The sequence below is a fragment of the Pimephales promelas genome, chromosome 3, assembly GCF_988280905.1.
Source record: "Pimephales promelas chromosome 3, fPimPro1.hap1.1, whole genome shotgun sequence".
In the NCBI taxonomy this organism is placed as follows: Eukaryota; Metazoa; Chordata; class Actinopteri; order Cypriniformes; family Leuciscidae; genus Pimephales; species Pimephales promelas.
Window position 1 is genome coordinate 26419642 of NC_142771.1, and position 14790 is coordinate 26434431.

General features: G+C 37.9%; 1 protein-coding gene across 1 annotated transcript in view; it reads right to left on the reverse strand.

Annotated features, from left to right (window-relative positions):
* Positions 1 to 9006, reverse strand: part of septin9a (septin 9a) — an 80390-nt gene extending 71384 nt beyond the window's left edge. Inside the window, exon 1 of the mRNA XM_039686763.2 lies at positions 8778 to 9006. Coding sequence (XP_039542697.2) covers positions 8778 to 8802 — 25 coding nt within the window. The 5' untranslated portion in view covers positions 8803 to 9006. The remainder of the gene's footprint in view (positions 1 to 8777) is intronic.
* Positions 9007 to 14790: the final 5784 nt, after the last annotated feature.

The following is a 14790-nucleotide window of genomic DNA, read 5'->3' on the forward strand; positions in this document are numbered from 1 at the left end:
CTACTGGCTGTTTCGAATGTATCACTGAGAGATTCCATGTGTGTGTGAATGTAAGTTGGTCAGAATTTTTTGCTGATTCCAAGAAGTTTGTGACAAAGAAAAAGCTAAGACGTGTTGAATGTGTGAATTTCCTGTGTGCCGCTATAGGAAACAAAAAAAAAAAAACACTCTAGGCCAGTCCCTAAGTATAATTATGCTGTTTAACAGATGACAGGGCATTCATTTATTTCCTTTCAGATGTGTAGTTTTATTTATCGTTTCAAGCGAATCCCCAGAGACTCTTTTCTGAAACTCTGATGAGTCTCTGTGTCAGTTTGCTCTTCCTGCAGATGAGTCTAATTTTGCATTATAAACTTGTGCTATTTTTTTATTTTAAGATACTGTAATGAGTGAGTAATTCATTTTTTTCACATACATGAAAAAAATAACATTACAATAACATACAAATAAACAATCTAAGAAATAAGTTCAGAACATGTGTGTCATTTTGGGCTGTGACCTGAGTTTTAATTCTCATTTGAATCAAGTGATAAAAACTGGCTTTTATCATCTGAGAAGTATTGCTAATATTTGTCCTTTTTAATTTTGGATGATGCTAAGAAACTCATTTATGCTTTTATCTTCTCTCATTTTGATTACAGTAATGTATACTGGCTTGCCGAGTTCAGACTGCACGATTTTCAAAGTAGTCAGGTCGCTGCTCTTTTCACACTGCATGACCAGTCTTGGCCAGCATTCAGTCGCTGCTGTGTTCACACTGGACGATGGATCGGCGACAGAAGGTTTCACACTGCATGACTTTACAATAGGAAAAATCGCCGTCTAGCACGCTTGCACGCAAACTACGTTTCACAACAAACACACGTGAGATGTGACAAGGAAACAACGCAACATCACATGTGCAAGACCGGAGTTCTCACATGTGACTTTTTTTTTCTTTTTCTTTTTTGTGATAGGCTAAAGCTCAGATGAATGAAACGTCAAATAAACACCGGTGCTCCTGCCAAATTAAGACTATTTTTTCTCATTTCTTGGGTCCAAATAGACAGAGAAGAAGCCTTTTTCTGAAACAATGCCATGCATGTGCATGTGATCTAGGCCTATAACTCCTTCCCGAACTCCCCGCTGCTCTGTATCTTGCTCTCTTACTGGCTGTCGGTAATCGCCGATGTAGTTTTCAGTCAAAACACTTTTCACACAGCAGGATTTTGAATCGCCGGCAGGTCCGGATATTTAGCATGCCAAATATCTCACGGGTGTCGGCGATTCTCTCAGATCACGTCTTTGCTCACACTGCGTGATTGTCACTCGCGTGAACGAGCGCCGATTTGCCTGTGATTTCGGGCATTTGTCGGCGATTTCTCAAAACCTGTTGGCGAGCAAAAATCGTGGCTAAAATCATGCAGTCTGAACTCGGCAGTGTTCTGTAGTGAAGTTACAATTGATACAAAATGCAGCATCCAGAGTACAAATGAAATTAAAAAAGGAGAGAGCGTATTACACCAGTTTTAATTGAATAGCTTTGGTTGGTTAATTCATCAAAGGATTGACTTTAAGGTTATTTTATTGGTTTGTAAAACACTGTATAATCGGGAAATACATTTCAGACTGTCTGTCGAGATATGTTCCAAATCTTATAGTTCCAAAAAATAATAAACTATCTGGTGGTACTTTGAGCCACTAAGCATCAAAAATGTGGAATTGTCTACCAACTGAAGGGAAAGGGGCTATAGCATTCATATTTTTAAAACAATATCGTGTAAGGTTTTGTGTAGTGTTTTATGATTTTATTTTATCTTCTATTTTTTATGTTTTATCTATATTATTTCATGTTGATTTTGAGGTGAAACTTTATTGCCAATTCCTCTCTTTTAACCTCTTAACCAGCACCCCTATTTTTGAGAATTGTCCGAAAACGACATACCCAAATTCAAATCTCTGTAGCGTTGCTTCAATGCATTTAGGGGTGTGGTCCTGGTCAAGACAATCTCCTGAACTCCAAACTGAATGCCAGAATGGGAAATAAAGGTGATTTAAGCAATTTTGAGCATGGCATGGATGTTGGTGCTAGACAGGCCTGTCTGAGTATTTCACAATCTGCTCAGTTACTGGGATTTTCACGCACAACCATTTCTATGGTTGTCCTTCCAGAAAACGCAAGTTTTTTTGGTGATTGTTGCGGGCAAAAATCCTTGATTACGCGGCCCGTTTTCTTTAAAAATGCGATGGAATATGCGGGATACTTTGGCTGATTTTGCATTGAATTCAGCGATCCCATAATCACTTTTTTCTGGAGGGACTGTACAAAGAATGGTGTGAAAAGGGAAAAACATCCAGTATGCGGCAGTCATGTGGGTGAAAATGCCTTGTTGATGCTAGAGGACAGAGGAGAATGGGCCGACTGATTCAAGCTGATAGAAGAGCAACTTTGACTGAAATTACCACTTTGTTACAACTGAGGTATGCAGCAAAGCATTTGTGAAGCCACAACACACACAACCTTGAGGCAGATGGGCTACAACAGCAGAAGACCCCACCGGGTAACACTCATCTCCACTACAAATAGGAAAAAGAGCTCCACTACAATTTGCAAGAGCTCACCAAAATTGGACAGTTGAAGACTCAAAAAATGTTGCCTGGTCTAATGAGTCTTGATTTCTGTTGAGACATTCAGATTGTAGTCGGAATTTGGCATAAACACAATAAGAACATGAATCCATCATGCCTTGTTACCACTGTGCAGGCTGGTGGTGCTGGTGGTGTAATGGTGTGGGGGATGTTTTCTTGGCACACTTTAGGCCCCTTAATGCCAATTGGGAATCGTTTAAATGCCACGGCCTACCTGAGCATTGTTTCTGACCATGTCCATCCCTTTATGGCCACCATGTCCCCATCCTCTGATGGCTACTTCCAGCAGGATGATGCACCATGTCACAAATCTTGAATCATTTCAAACTTCACTGTGTTCACTGTACTAAATGGCCCCCACAGTCACTAGATTTGGGATGTGGTGGAGCGGGAGCTTCGTGCCCTGATGTGCATCCCACAAATCTCCATCAACTGCAAGATGCTATCCTATCAATATGGGCCAACATTTCTAAAGAATGCTTTCAGCACCTTGTTGAATGCCAGTTCTGAAGGCTAAAGGGGGTCAAACACAGTATACAGGAAGTGTGGTGTTCCTAATAATACTTTTGATACTTTAGGTGAGTGTGTATATATATAGCTAATTGTCTCTATTTTATATGTACAGTTTATATATAGCTGCCATTCAAAACAAAATTGGGGTAAAACCCTATCTAAAGGGAAATAATAGTTTAATTTTGAAATCCCTATCATTATGATTACATGTTTCAAACATCACACATGTAGATATCCTGTTTCACAACCATAAAGAAAATGGAAGAAAAAAATATCCACTTCAAGTTTAAAAACAAGCTAAAAAAAACATGCCTTTTATTTTCCTCTTTAAATGATTTCATTACACAATAGATGTTAAACCTTCATACTGATTTGTACAAGGCTTTCGCCAAGATAAGCAAAACGAAGACATAGCTTTACAGTAAACTAAATGGCCTTTATACACCTCACCTCATCCTCTCCTCCTACATTCTCACCTTGTGGACTACCAGCTTTCTCCTTTGAGCTGGGCCTGCCTTGTGCCATTTAGGAGGAGATAAACTAAACCCAAAACCCCCTCTTCCATGCTGTACCTGTCCCATGATATCCCTAATTTGAAGGGCAGCCTTTGCCTCTAACAGCCTTACAGTTTTCTTTGCTGACCACCTTCTACCAGTTTTTAACACGGGGGCTGCCTCCCTGCCATTTCCAGTCTGATCTTGGTGCACTTAAACTCCTTGGTTAAAGCAGAGACTGGTAGCTGCAATATTCCTTTACTATAAAGTCCCACTCTGCTGAGGTGGCGTGGAACTCCCAACCATTTCCTGTATGAACTTGTTTTGAACTCCCAACCAAGAACTTTTTATGAACTCCCAACCATTTTCATGTATGAACTTAACTACAATTAACTACTTAATTAACGCTTCCAGCTTATTCCAATGTTGTCAGAGAAACCTTGTACACAGTCAGTGGCCACAGAAGCCTCGGTTTAAGTTTGCCTGGTAGAGCACAGCTGTTTATGCTCTTCCACTGCTTGTCGTCTAACTTCTCTCACTCGAACTGTGTCCTTTAGATCCCCATCGTACCATCTCCCAAGACTCTTCACTGGCTTCTCAGACACTGTTGGCATTGCCTCACCACTAATGAAGAATATTTAACAAGCTAAAACAAAACCATGCCTTTTATTTTCCTCTATAGACTAGTATTTTAATTAAACCAGAATGCCAAGAAAGAACAGTACAAATTTGCTATAAATGTGAGCGGCTTAGAGATGAGTCGGCATGAAGTGGAAGTTGCCATTGTATTTTCTCCTCTATTGTGAGGAAATGGTGAAATGGTTGGAATGATGGATGGTGGTGGTTATGCTATTGCTGTGATGTCATGTGAGTGACAGGATGTCCCGCCCTCCCACCAGTAAACGCGTCATAAGAGAAGGTAAGAAAATGTTGCTGGAAGAGGGAGGGGAAGTTGTTTTGATTACAGATTACAAGGGTACATTGTAAAAAAAATGTTTTACATGGAAAAGTCATTCATAATAATTGCGCCAATATTCCATAAAAATAAGAGTTTTCAATTTTGATTTCAGAGTGTAATTTTTTCTGTTAAGTTTAAGTAAAAACAAAAACTGTAGGTTGATTCCCCTGAAAAATGGAATCACTGTAAATCTGTGGTGCTATCAAAACGTTACTCTCTGTTTTTAAACATCCCGACCATTGCTCAACCAATGTTGTGAGTTTGGGGTGGGTTTATATCTATGGCTGACCAGTGACAGACAGGAGGAGTTTAGTTTGGATACAATCATTATTTTTGCAGTTCTATATGGTAATGTTAGCAGAAATCCTTAGCCTTGCTGGACATGTGACACAGTGATGTAGGTAATCTTTAACTCCGCTCTCCTGATTCTTAACCATACACACCCTGCAAGATGAAGTGGCCATTATCAATCCACGACATTCCTGTGTCCGCATTCAGTAATCACTAAGCTAACAGTCTTGAGTGACAGAGACAGAAGCAGTGAGACATGGAGGAGGTAGGAAAACACCAAACCATCAGTCAGTTTCAGTGTCAAAGTCAAGTGCTGTCAAAAGAAACATTTTAGCACGAGTGAAATGTGTGACATGGTCCTGAAAATGACTGTGATCAACCTTCCGAGTCGACATGCCTCTGGAGAGGAGAGGAATTTCAAAGCCTGGGTTAATTTTACAGGAGATTCGTGTTGCCGCTGACTCACCTGTCAGCTCGACTGTGATGACAGGGCAGGTCAGGAAAGGGGAGGGAGGCAGTGAAGGAAAAGGAGCCAGAAACTGATAAAATATGTGCTATAGTGCAGAGTCTCTATTGCCTCACAGTAAGCTCTGTTGGGCAATGATCCAAAACAAAGGATTAACAAAGAGATTCATTCATCCGCTCAAAATTATTCACTTCCAGATGAGACATGGGAGACATTTTTTAGCATGAATCCTTACACATGGAAGTACTGCATTCAATTCAATCCAATAAATCGTATCCAGTAAACAAAGAATCATAAGTTCATCCAAGCATTAAACTGTTGCAGAAAGAGCTGACAGTGTGTCATATAGTAAATGATATGATTTACGCTCTCTATGCGTGTACATGTCTAGTGGAGTCTTATTGTGTTAGTGTTTGATTACTTTTCATTGTGAGTTACTGATTTGGTTCTTAGGGTGTGTTACATGTGCACACTCAATACAAAGTGTTTCATAATCTTTGAAATATGTAAATCAATAAACACAAACTTGAAGTGCTTATGACTTTTAAGTGATATTCCAGCCAAAATAAATAAATAAATAACACTCTGTCAGAATTTACTTCTATTTCTTCTTCAGGTTAGGAACAACACGAGGGTGAGTAAATGATGACAGAATTTTTATTTTTGGGTGAACTATCATTGTTCTTGGAGTGGGGGCCAAAGTTGTACCAGAGGGATATTCTCTGAATGAGATCACATATAGTGTGTGCTGCCAGAGAAAGAAGGAGAAAAAGGACTGACTGATTACATGATCCAACATGTGTGTGCTAGGAGTTGGGTGTGCTGTGACAATGACTTTGGCAGGCCCAAGGAAACACTACATTCCTGCCAAATCATTGTGTACACAGAGAGTTCGGCTTATGAGTTTGTCAAGATTATAGGGAAGAAACATGCGGCTGTGCTCAATGGAAGAGCTCTATGTAGCGCCGCAGGCTCCGTTACACAACGAAGGGGAAATAGTGAAGTTAAAACTCTGGGAACAAGCAATGAATGTTTCCACTGGCACTGTAATACACAGAATCTAGCATGTTCAGTAAATATGGTCACACAAATGAGTCGATGTGATGTGAGACGATTTTAAAATCTTAACCGATTTTAAAACTGTGAGAGTCCACAGACATAAGGGCAGTTTCAACCAATTTTTAGCATTATAATCCTCCAAATGCACATACTAGAAGATTTATCCGAACTGTGAGACCACACCTGTCGATCGTAGTAACATTTTCACAGTGAGACTATCTCATGGAGACTTGCGAGATCAAACGTGACTTGAGAAAAAAACAAATGGAGGACGATCGACATCGTCCGCTGGTTCTCATGGAGTGAGTTTTCTTTTGAAAAACAAAGGAGAAAAAAAATGAATATGGGTGATCTTCTTTGTCAATACTCCACTTTTGTGGGAATTTTTTTGGCTGCCAATTTTTTATCTATAGAAGCAGGCAACATACGGTCATTGAAGCTTGCACTTTCTCATTGGATCAAGAGTCCTAAAAATCGAACGTTTGATATTTACGATTTGGGATTGTTCTCTGGGAACAGTAAAAGATAATTGAGGGCTAACGGGCCACAAATTTGGGCTTAAAATCTTCAAATGTGTGGCCAGGGTTTGATCGGGCCTTGTCAGGGCTCTGTTGGAGCCAACAGCCAGTGTTTTTTGGTCTGTCGAATACCTTGGGCCAAAGCGAGCCAACTGGGGCTTGAGGAGTAGTTGCGAACAAAGGCAGAGTTTATCAGGAGATGGCAGTGCCATGGTTTATTTAATATAAAGACTTTTAAAATCATTTCAGCTCAAAACTCACTTTTAGCCAACAGCCAGTGTTTGTGATAACTTCTGTTTGTGATTTGATGTGGATTCTGATCATCCTATAAAGCAGAAATCTTTATGCACACAATATGCACACTAATTATTAAATCAGACAAATCACATTTGTGTATTAGTTTTTTTGTCTGTCATTACGACTCATCTCTTTATACCGGACTTTCTGATACCCATAGCTCTGCATAGCCTATGTCATAAAATAAAGTAAGTTTTTCAGGAGCTTCCTCTGTTTCTTTGACTGAAAATCTAACTGTAATGGGACTGTCACTGAAGAGAGTGCTAAAGCTCCTCATGTCATATTTTTGGTGTAAAATTCTTTCTAATTGTGTTTACAATAAGAATGTAGGCCTACGTCTCCTCTCTCTTTTGTAAAATAACGGCAAATATCACTTTATTTCTGTGTGACTAATGTGCAATCTTGGCACAAATTAATTCATTATGATCAGTGTATCGCTTATTTAAGTAAACACCAAAAATGCCAACAAACGGCCACTTTTATCGTGTTCGTTTTGCTATGGTTTGCCTTTTAGCCCAGCCCGGCCCATTGAAAGTCCTGGCTCGCATTGACCTGACAGTGGAAATGGAGCTAAAGTGTTATTTTAAATTATAACTCGCATTATAAATACATCATTTATGTTTAAGAAAAATAGGCTATATTTTCACTTGCCAAACAGAAGTCATGCACTCTAAAAAATGCTGGGTTGTTTTAACCCAATTTTGGGTCAAATATGGACAAACCCGAAATGTTGGGTTAAAAATGTAATGTAAAAATTTAACCCAACGGCTGGGTTAGTCCATATTTGACCCAAAGTTGGGTTAAAACAACCCAGCATTTTTTAGAGTGTGGTCTTTCAAGGTGGTAACCATACCAACAGCATGCATGCGTTTAATTGCAATCAGTGCGGTACCTACATAGGCCTAAACACTGACAAATAATTATTTAGGCCCATAAGTTTATTATAAATTTGCATGTCACAAATGTATCACACACATTTAATAATTATAATAATTACATTTAGCTAACTGCGGTAGCTTTGGCTAACTTTGTCTATTTCAATTTCACATAGGCTAATGCAAAACGTAGCTACGACATTCTCAAGGAAAGAACCATCTAATAAATAATTGTGCAAGACCCCAACGTTTGTCATAAAGTAGCCTGTAGGCTCTGGACATCTGAAAAGGTATAAATTCAGTAGCATAATAAAAATCTAACCAACCCTGACGAAAGATGCACAACACGTGAGATAACTAACTTTCAATTTAATATTTTTTTTCAGTCAATCAGTTAATTGCCTTTAGCCTACGTATTATTCTACTATGCCATTTTAAATTTGTTTATAATATCATGACATACGTTTTAAGATGTTACGATGAATTCTAATAATTTGCATATGTTGTGTAAGTAAATCGATTGTTTAAAATAGAAAAAAAAGAGGATATCACAGCACAAATGAACTTTTCAGGTTTGGTTTCACTTTTAGCCACAGTGGTCTCTAGATTAACAGCTCATGATCACAGCGGTTGTCAGTTGACACGAAACTGGTGGTGCCGTAAGCCTAGGCTACTTACCAGAATATGTTTTCTTCATGTTCATCGGGTCCCTTTTGTCCTGAGAATTTGAACTTTAGTCAGGTCCTTATTTGAGATTGCAACATCTGAAATATGTTCGATCGTTGGGAAGAATTTTTCTCTGGCACTCCGAAAAGCACATGAATCACGATCAAAATGTGTGTAGGCTATTTAATTCGTCCTTACACTAAACCAACTAAATCGGTTAGAACTAAACTTCTGCAGCTTTACCTGTCCACACACACGCGCGCGCACACACCTGTGGATAACTCCGCCTTAGGGAGAGAGATAGGACACCTGATGGGTTGACGCTGGAATTGTGTGTTGTTAGGCTTCTTGACAAATAACATGATGTTTTTTTTTTATTTTTTTTTTTTTAATAACAAGATGTCTTATTTAAAAACAGGGTTTTAGGATAAAAATGAGTATGTCTATAAAAGGAAAATGTAGGCTATGGTTTAGGTTATGGTTAAACAGATTAAAAGGTTATGGCAGATAGCTACTGCGGTCAAGCCAGCCGTGGTTCGAAAATACACGGTCAAGCCAGCCGCTAAAAAAACTAAGTGTGTGCGCCTATTACCATGAATACGGTAATTTCAGTTACAACAGAAAAAGAACGCGCTTCAAGGCGCTTGAGTTGCCCAGATCGTTTCCGTCCGTCTGTATCTATCTATCTATCTATCTATCTATCTATCTATCTATCTATCTATCTATCTATCTATCTATCTATCTATCTATCTATCTATCTATCTATCTATCTATCTATCTATCTATCTATCTATCTATCTATCTATCTATCTATCTATGTCTATCTATCTATCATTTCTTTCTTTCTTTCCATCTATTTTTCTTTCTTTCTTTCTTTCTATTTTTCTTTCTTTCATTCTTTCTTTCTATTTTTCTTTCTTTCATTCTTTCTTTCTTTCTTTCTTTCTTTCATTCGTTCTATCTTTCTATTTTTCTTTCTTTCTTTCTTTCTATTTTCTTTCTTTCTATCTTTCTTTCTATCTTTCTATTTTTCTTTCTTTCTATCTTTCTATTTTTCTTTCTTTCTTTCTTTCTTTCTTTCTTTCTTTCTTTCTTTGTTTGTAATCTATCTATCTATCTATCTATCTATTTATCTAGCTGTTTTTTCTTTCTGTATTTCTTTCTTTCTTTCTATGTTTCTTTCTTTCTTTCTATTTTTCTTTCTTTCATTCTTTCTATCTTTCTATTTTCTTTCTTTCATTCTTTCTTTCTTTGTAATCTATCTATCTATCATCTATCTATCTATCTATCTATCTATCTATCTATCTATCTATCTATCTATCTATCTATCTATCTATCTATCTATCTATCTATCTATCTATCTATCTATCTATCTACTCATTTCGTCTTTGACATTTGTAATTCTTTGACATATGTTTTGGTTTTTTTCTTTACAGGTAACACCTCAAGACATTTTTTATGTACAGGTTTACAGCATAATTATTTGTAAAAAGAGATCAAATAAAGTATACACTCTTTTAAATGCCTCTTTTTTCATGTTTTTTTAGTATTAAAAAGACAGTTTCTCTTGAATTAAATGTCCCATGTCCTAATGTCCCAATGCCTCTCTTCTACTTTAGACACCTATAAAAACCTATAAGTAGAAAAAAACAATGGTCATGTCATGTACGGGACGTCCCATAGACTGTGCACACCAATTATCTAACCATTTTACTGCAGCGTTTTGGAGATATAGGCCTCTATTCTTCTTTAGACACAAATAAAAACCTCATTTCTAATAAGTAGAAAAAACCAATGGTCAGGTCATGTACGGGACGTCCCATAGAGTGTGCTCACCAAATATCTAACCATTTTACTGCAGCGCTTTTAGAGATATAGGCCTCTATTCTACTTTAGACACAAACAAAAACCTCATTTCTAATAAGTACAAAAAAACAATGGTCAGGTCATGTACGGGACGTCCCATAGAGTGTGCACACCAATTATCTAACCATTTTACTGCAGCGTTTTGGAGATATAGGCCTCTCTTCTACTTTGGACACCTATAAAAAATATTTTTTAATAAGTATAAAAAAAAACAATGGTCAGGTCATGTACGGGACATCCCATAGAGTGTGCTCACCAATTATCTAACCATTTTACTGCAGCGTTTTGGAGATATAGGCCTCTCTTCTACTTTAGACACAAATAAAAACCTCATTTCTAATAAGTACAAAAAAACAATGGTCAGGTCATGTACGGGACGTCCCGTAGAGTGTGCACACCAATTATCTAACCATTTTACTGCAGCGTTTTGGAGATATAGGCCTCTCTTCTACTTTAGACACAAATAAAAACCTCATTTCTAATAAGTACAAAAAAACAATGGTCAGGTCATGTACGGGACGTCCCGTAGAGTGTGCACACCAATTATCTAACCATTTTACTGCAGCGTTTTGGAGATATAGGCCTCTTTTCTACTTTAGACACAAATAAAAAAACCTCATTTCAAATAAGTAGAAAAAACCAATGGCCAGGTCATGTACGAGACGTCCCATACAGTGTGCACACCAATTATCTAACCATTTTACTGCAGCGTTTTGGAGATATAGGCCTCTCTTCTACTTTAGACACAAATAAAAACCTATTTTCTAATAAGTAGAAAACAACAATGGTCAAGTTATGTACGGGACGTCCCATAGAGTGTGCTCACCAAATATCTTACCGTTTTACTGCAGCGTTTTGGAGATATAGGCAACTATTCAACTATAAACAACAATAAAAACCTCATTTCTAATAAGTAGGAAAAAACAATGGTCATTTCATGTACGGGACGTCCCATAGAGTGTGCTCACCAATTATCTAGCAATTTTACTGCAGCGTTTTGGAGATATAGGCCTCTTTTCTACTTTAGACACCTATAAAAACCTCATTTCAAATTAGTAGAAAAAAACAATGGCCAGGTCATGTACGGGACGTCCCGTAGAGTGTGCACACCAATTATCTAACCATTTTGCTGCAGCGTTTTGGAGATATAGGCCTCTCTTCTACTTTAGACACAAATAAAAACCTCATTTCTAATAAGTAGAAAAAAACAATGGTCAGGTCATGTACGGGACGTCCCGTAGAGTGTGCACACCAATTATCTAACCATTTTACTGCAGCGTTTTGGAGATATAGGCCTCTTTTCTACTTTAGACACAAATAAAAACCTCATTTCGAATTAGTATAAAAAACCAATGGCCAGGTCATGTACGGGACGTCCCGTAGAGTGTGCACACCAATTATCTAACCATTTTACTGCAGCGTTTTGGAGATATAGGCCTCTCTTCTACTTTAGACACAAATAAAAACCTATTTTCTAATAAGTAGAAAAAAACAATGGTCAGGTCATGTACGGGACGTCCCATAGAGTGTGCACACCAATTATCTAACAATTTTACTGCAGCGTTTTGGAGATATAGGCCTCTTTTCTACTTAAGACACAAATAAAAACCTCATTTCAAATAAGTAGAAAAAACCAATGGCCAGGTCATGTACGAGACGTCCCATACAGTGTGCACACCAATTATCTAACCATTTTACTGCAGCGTTTTGGAGATATAGGCCTCTCTTCTACTTTAGACACAAATAAAAACCTATTTTCTAATAAGTAGAAAACAACAATGGTCAAGTTATGTACGGGACGTCCCATAGAGTGTGCACACCAATTATCTAACCGTTTTACTGCAGCGTTTTGGAGATATAGGCCTCTTTTCTACTTTAGACACAAATAAAAACCTCATTTCAAATAAGTAGAAAAAACCAATGGCCAGGTCATGTACGGGACGTCCCATAGAGTGTGCACACCAATTATCTAACCATTTTACTGCAGCGTTTTGGAGATATAGGCCTCTTTTCTACTTTAGACACAAATAAAAACCTCATTTCAAATAAGTAGAAAAAACCAATGGCCAGGTCATGTACGGGACGTCCCGTAGAGTGTGCACACCAATTATCTAACCATTTTACTGCAGCGTTTTGGAGATATAGGCCTCTCTTCTACTTTAGACACAAATAAAAACCTCATTTCTAATAAGTAGAAAAAAACAATGGTCAGGTCATGTACGGGACGTCCCGTAGAGTGTGCACACCAATTATCTAACCATTTTACTGCAGCGTTTTGGAGATATAGGCCTCTTTTCTACTTTAGACACAAATAAAAACCTCATTTCGAATTAGTATAAAAAACCAATGGCCAGGTCATGTACGGGACGTCCCGTAGAGTGTGCACACCAATTATCTAACCATTTTACTGCAGCGTTTTGGAGATATAGGCCTCTCTTCTACTTTAGACACAAATAAAAACCTATTTTCTAATAAGTAGAAAAAAACAATGGTCAGGTCATGTACGGGACGTCCCATAGAGTGTGCACACCAATTATCTAACAATTTTACTGCAGCGTTTTGGAGATATAGGCCTCTTTTCTACTTTAGACACAAATAAAAACCTCATTTCAAATAAGTAGAAAAAACCAATGGCCAGGTCATGTACGAGACGTCCCGTAGAGTGTGCACACCAATTATCTAACCATTTTACTGCAGCGTTTTGGAGATATAGGCCTCTCTTCTACTTTAGACACAAATAAAAACCTCATTTCTAATAAGTACAAAAAAACAATGGTCAGGTCATGTACGGGACGTCCCGTAGAGTGTGCACACCAATTATCTAGCCATTTTACTGCAGCGTTTTGGAGATATAAGCCTCTCTTCTACTTTAGACACCTATAAAAACCTATTTTCTAATTAGTAGAAAAAACCAATGGCCAGGTCATGTACGGGACGTCCCGTAGAGTGTGCACACCAATTATCTAGCCATTTTACTGCAGCGTTTTGGAGATATAAGCCTCTCTTCTACTTTAGACACCTATAAAAACCTATTTTCTAATTAGTAGAAAAAACCAATGGTCAGGTCATGTACGGGACGTCCCATAGAGTGTGCACACCAATTATCTAACAATTTTACTGCAGCGTTTTGGAGATATAGGCCTCTTTTCTACTTAAGACACAAATAAAAACCTCATTTCAAATAAGTAGAAAAAACCAATGGCCAGGTCATGTACGAGACGTCCCATACAGTGTGCACACCAATTATCTAACCATTTTACTGCAGCGTTTTGGAGATATAGGCCTCTCTTCTACTTTAGACACAAATAAAAACCTATTTTCTAATAAGTAGAAAACAACAATGGTCAAGTTATGTACGGGACGTCCCATAGAGTGTGCACACCAATTATCTAACCGTTTTACTGCAGCGTTTTGGAGATATAGGCCTCTTTTCTACTTTAGACACAAATAAAAACCTCATTTCAAATAAGTAGAAAAAACCAATGGCCAGGTCATGTACGGGACGTCCCATAGAGTGTGCACACCAATTATCTAACCATTTTACTGCAGCGTTTTGGAGATATAGGCCTCTTTTCTACTTTAGACACAAATAAAAACCTCATTTCAAATAAGTAGAAAAAACCAATGGCCAGGTCATGTACGGGACGTCCCGTAGAGTGTGCACACCAATTATCTAACCATTTTACTGCAGCGTTTTGGAGATATAGGCCTCTCTTCTACTTTAGACACAAATAAAAACCTCATTTCTAATAAGTAGAAAAAAACAATGGTCAGGTCATGTACGGGACGTCCCGTAGAGTGTGCACACCAATTATCTAACCATTTTACTGCAGCGTTTTGGAGATATAGGCCTCTTTTCTACTTTAGACACAAATAAAAACCTCATTTCGAATTAGTATAAAAAACCAATGGCCAGGTCATGTACGGGACGTCCCGTAGAGTGTGCACACCAATTATCTAACCATTTTACTGCAGCGTTTTGGAGATATAGGCCTCTCTTCTACTTTAGACACAAATAAAAACCTATTTTCTAATAAGTAGAAAAAAACAATGGTCAGGTCATGTACGGGACGTCCCATAGAGTGTGCACACCAATTATCTAACAATTTTACTGCAGCGTTTTGGAGATATAGGCCTCTTTTCTACTTTAGACACAAAT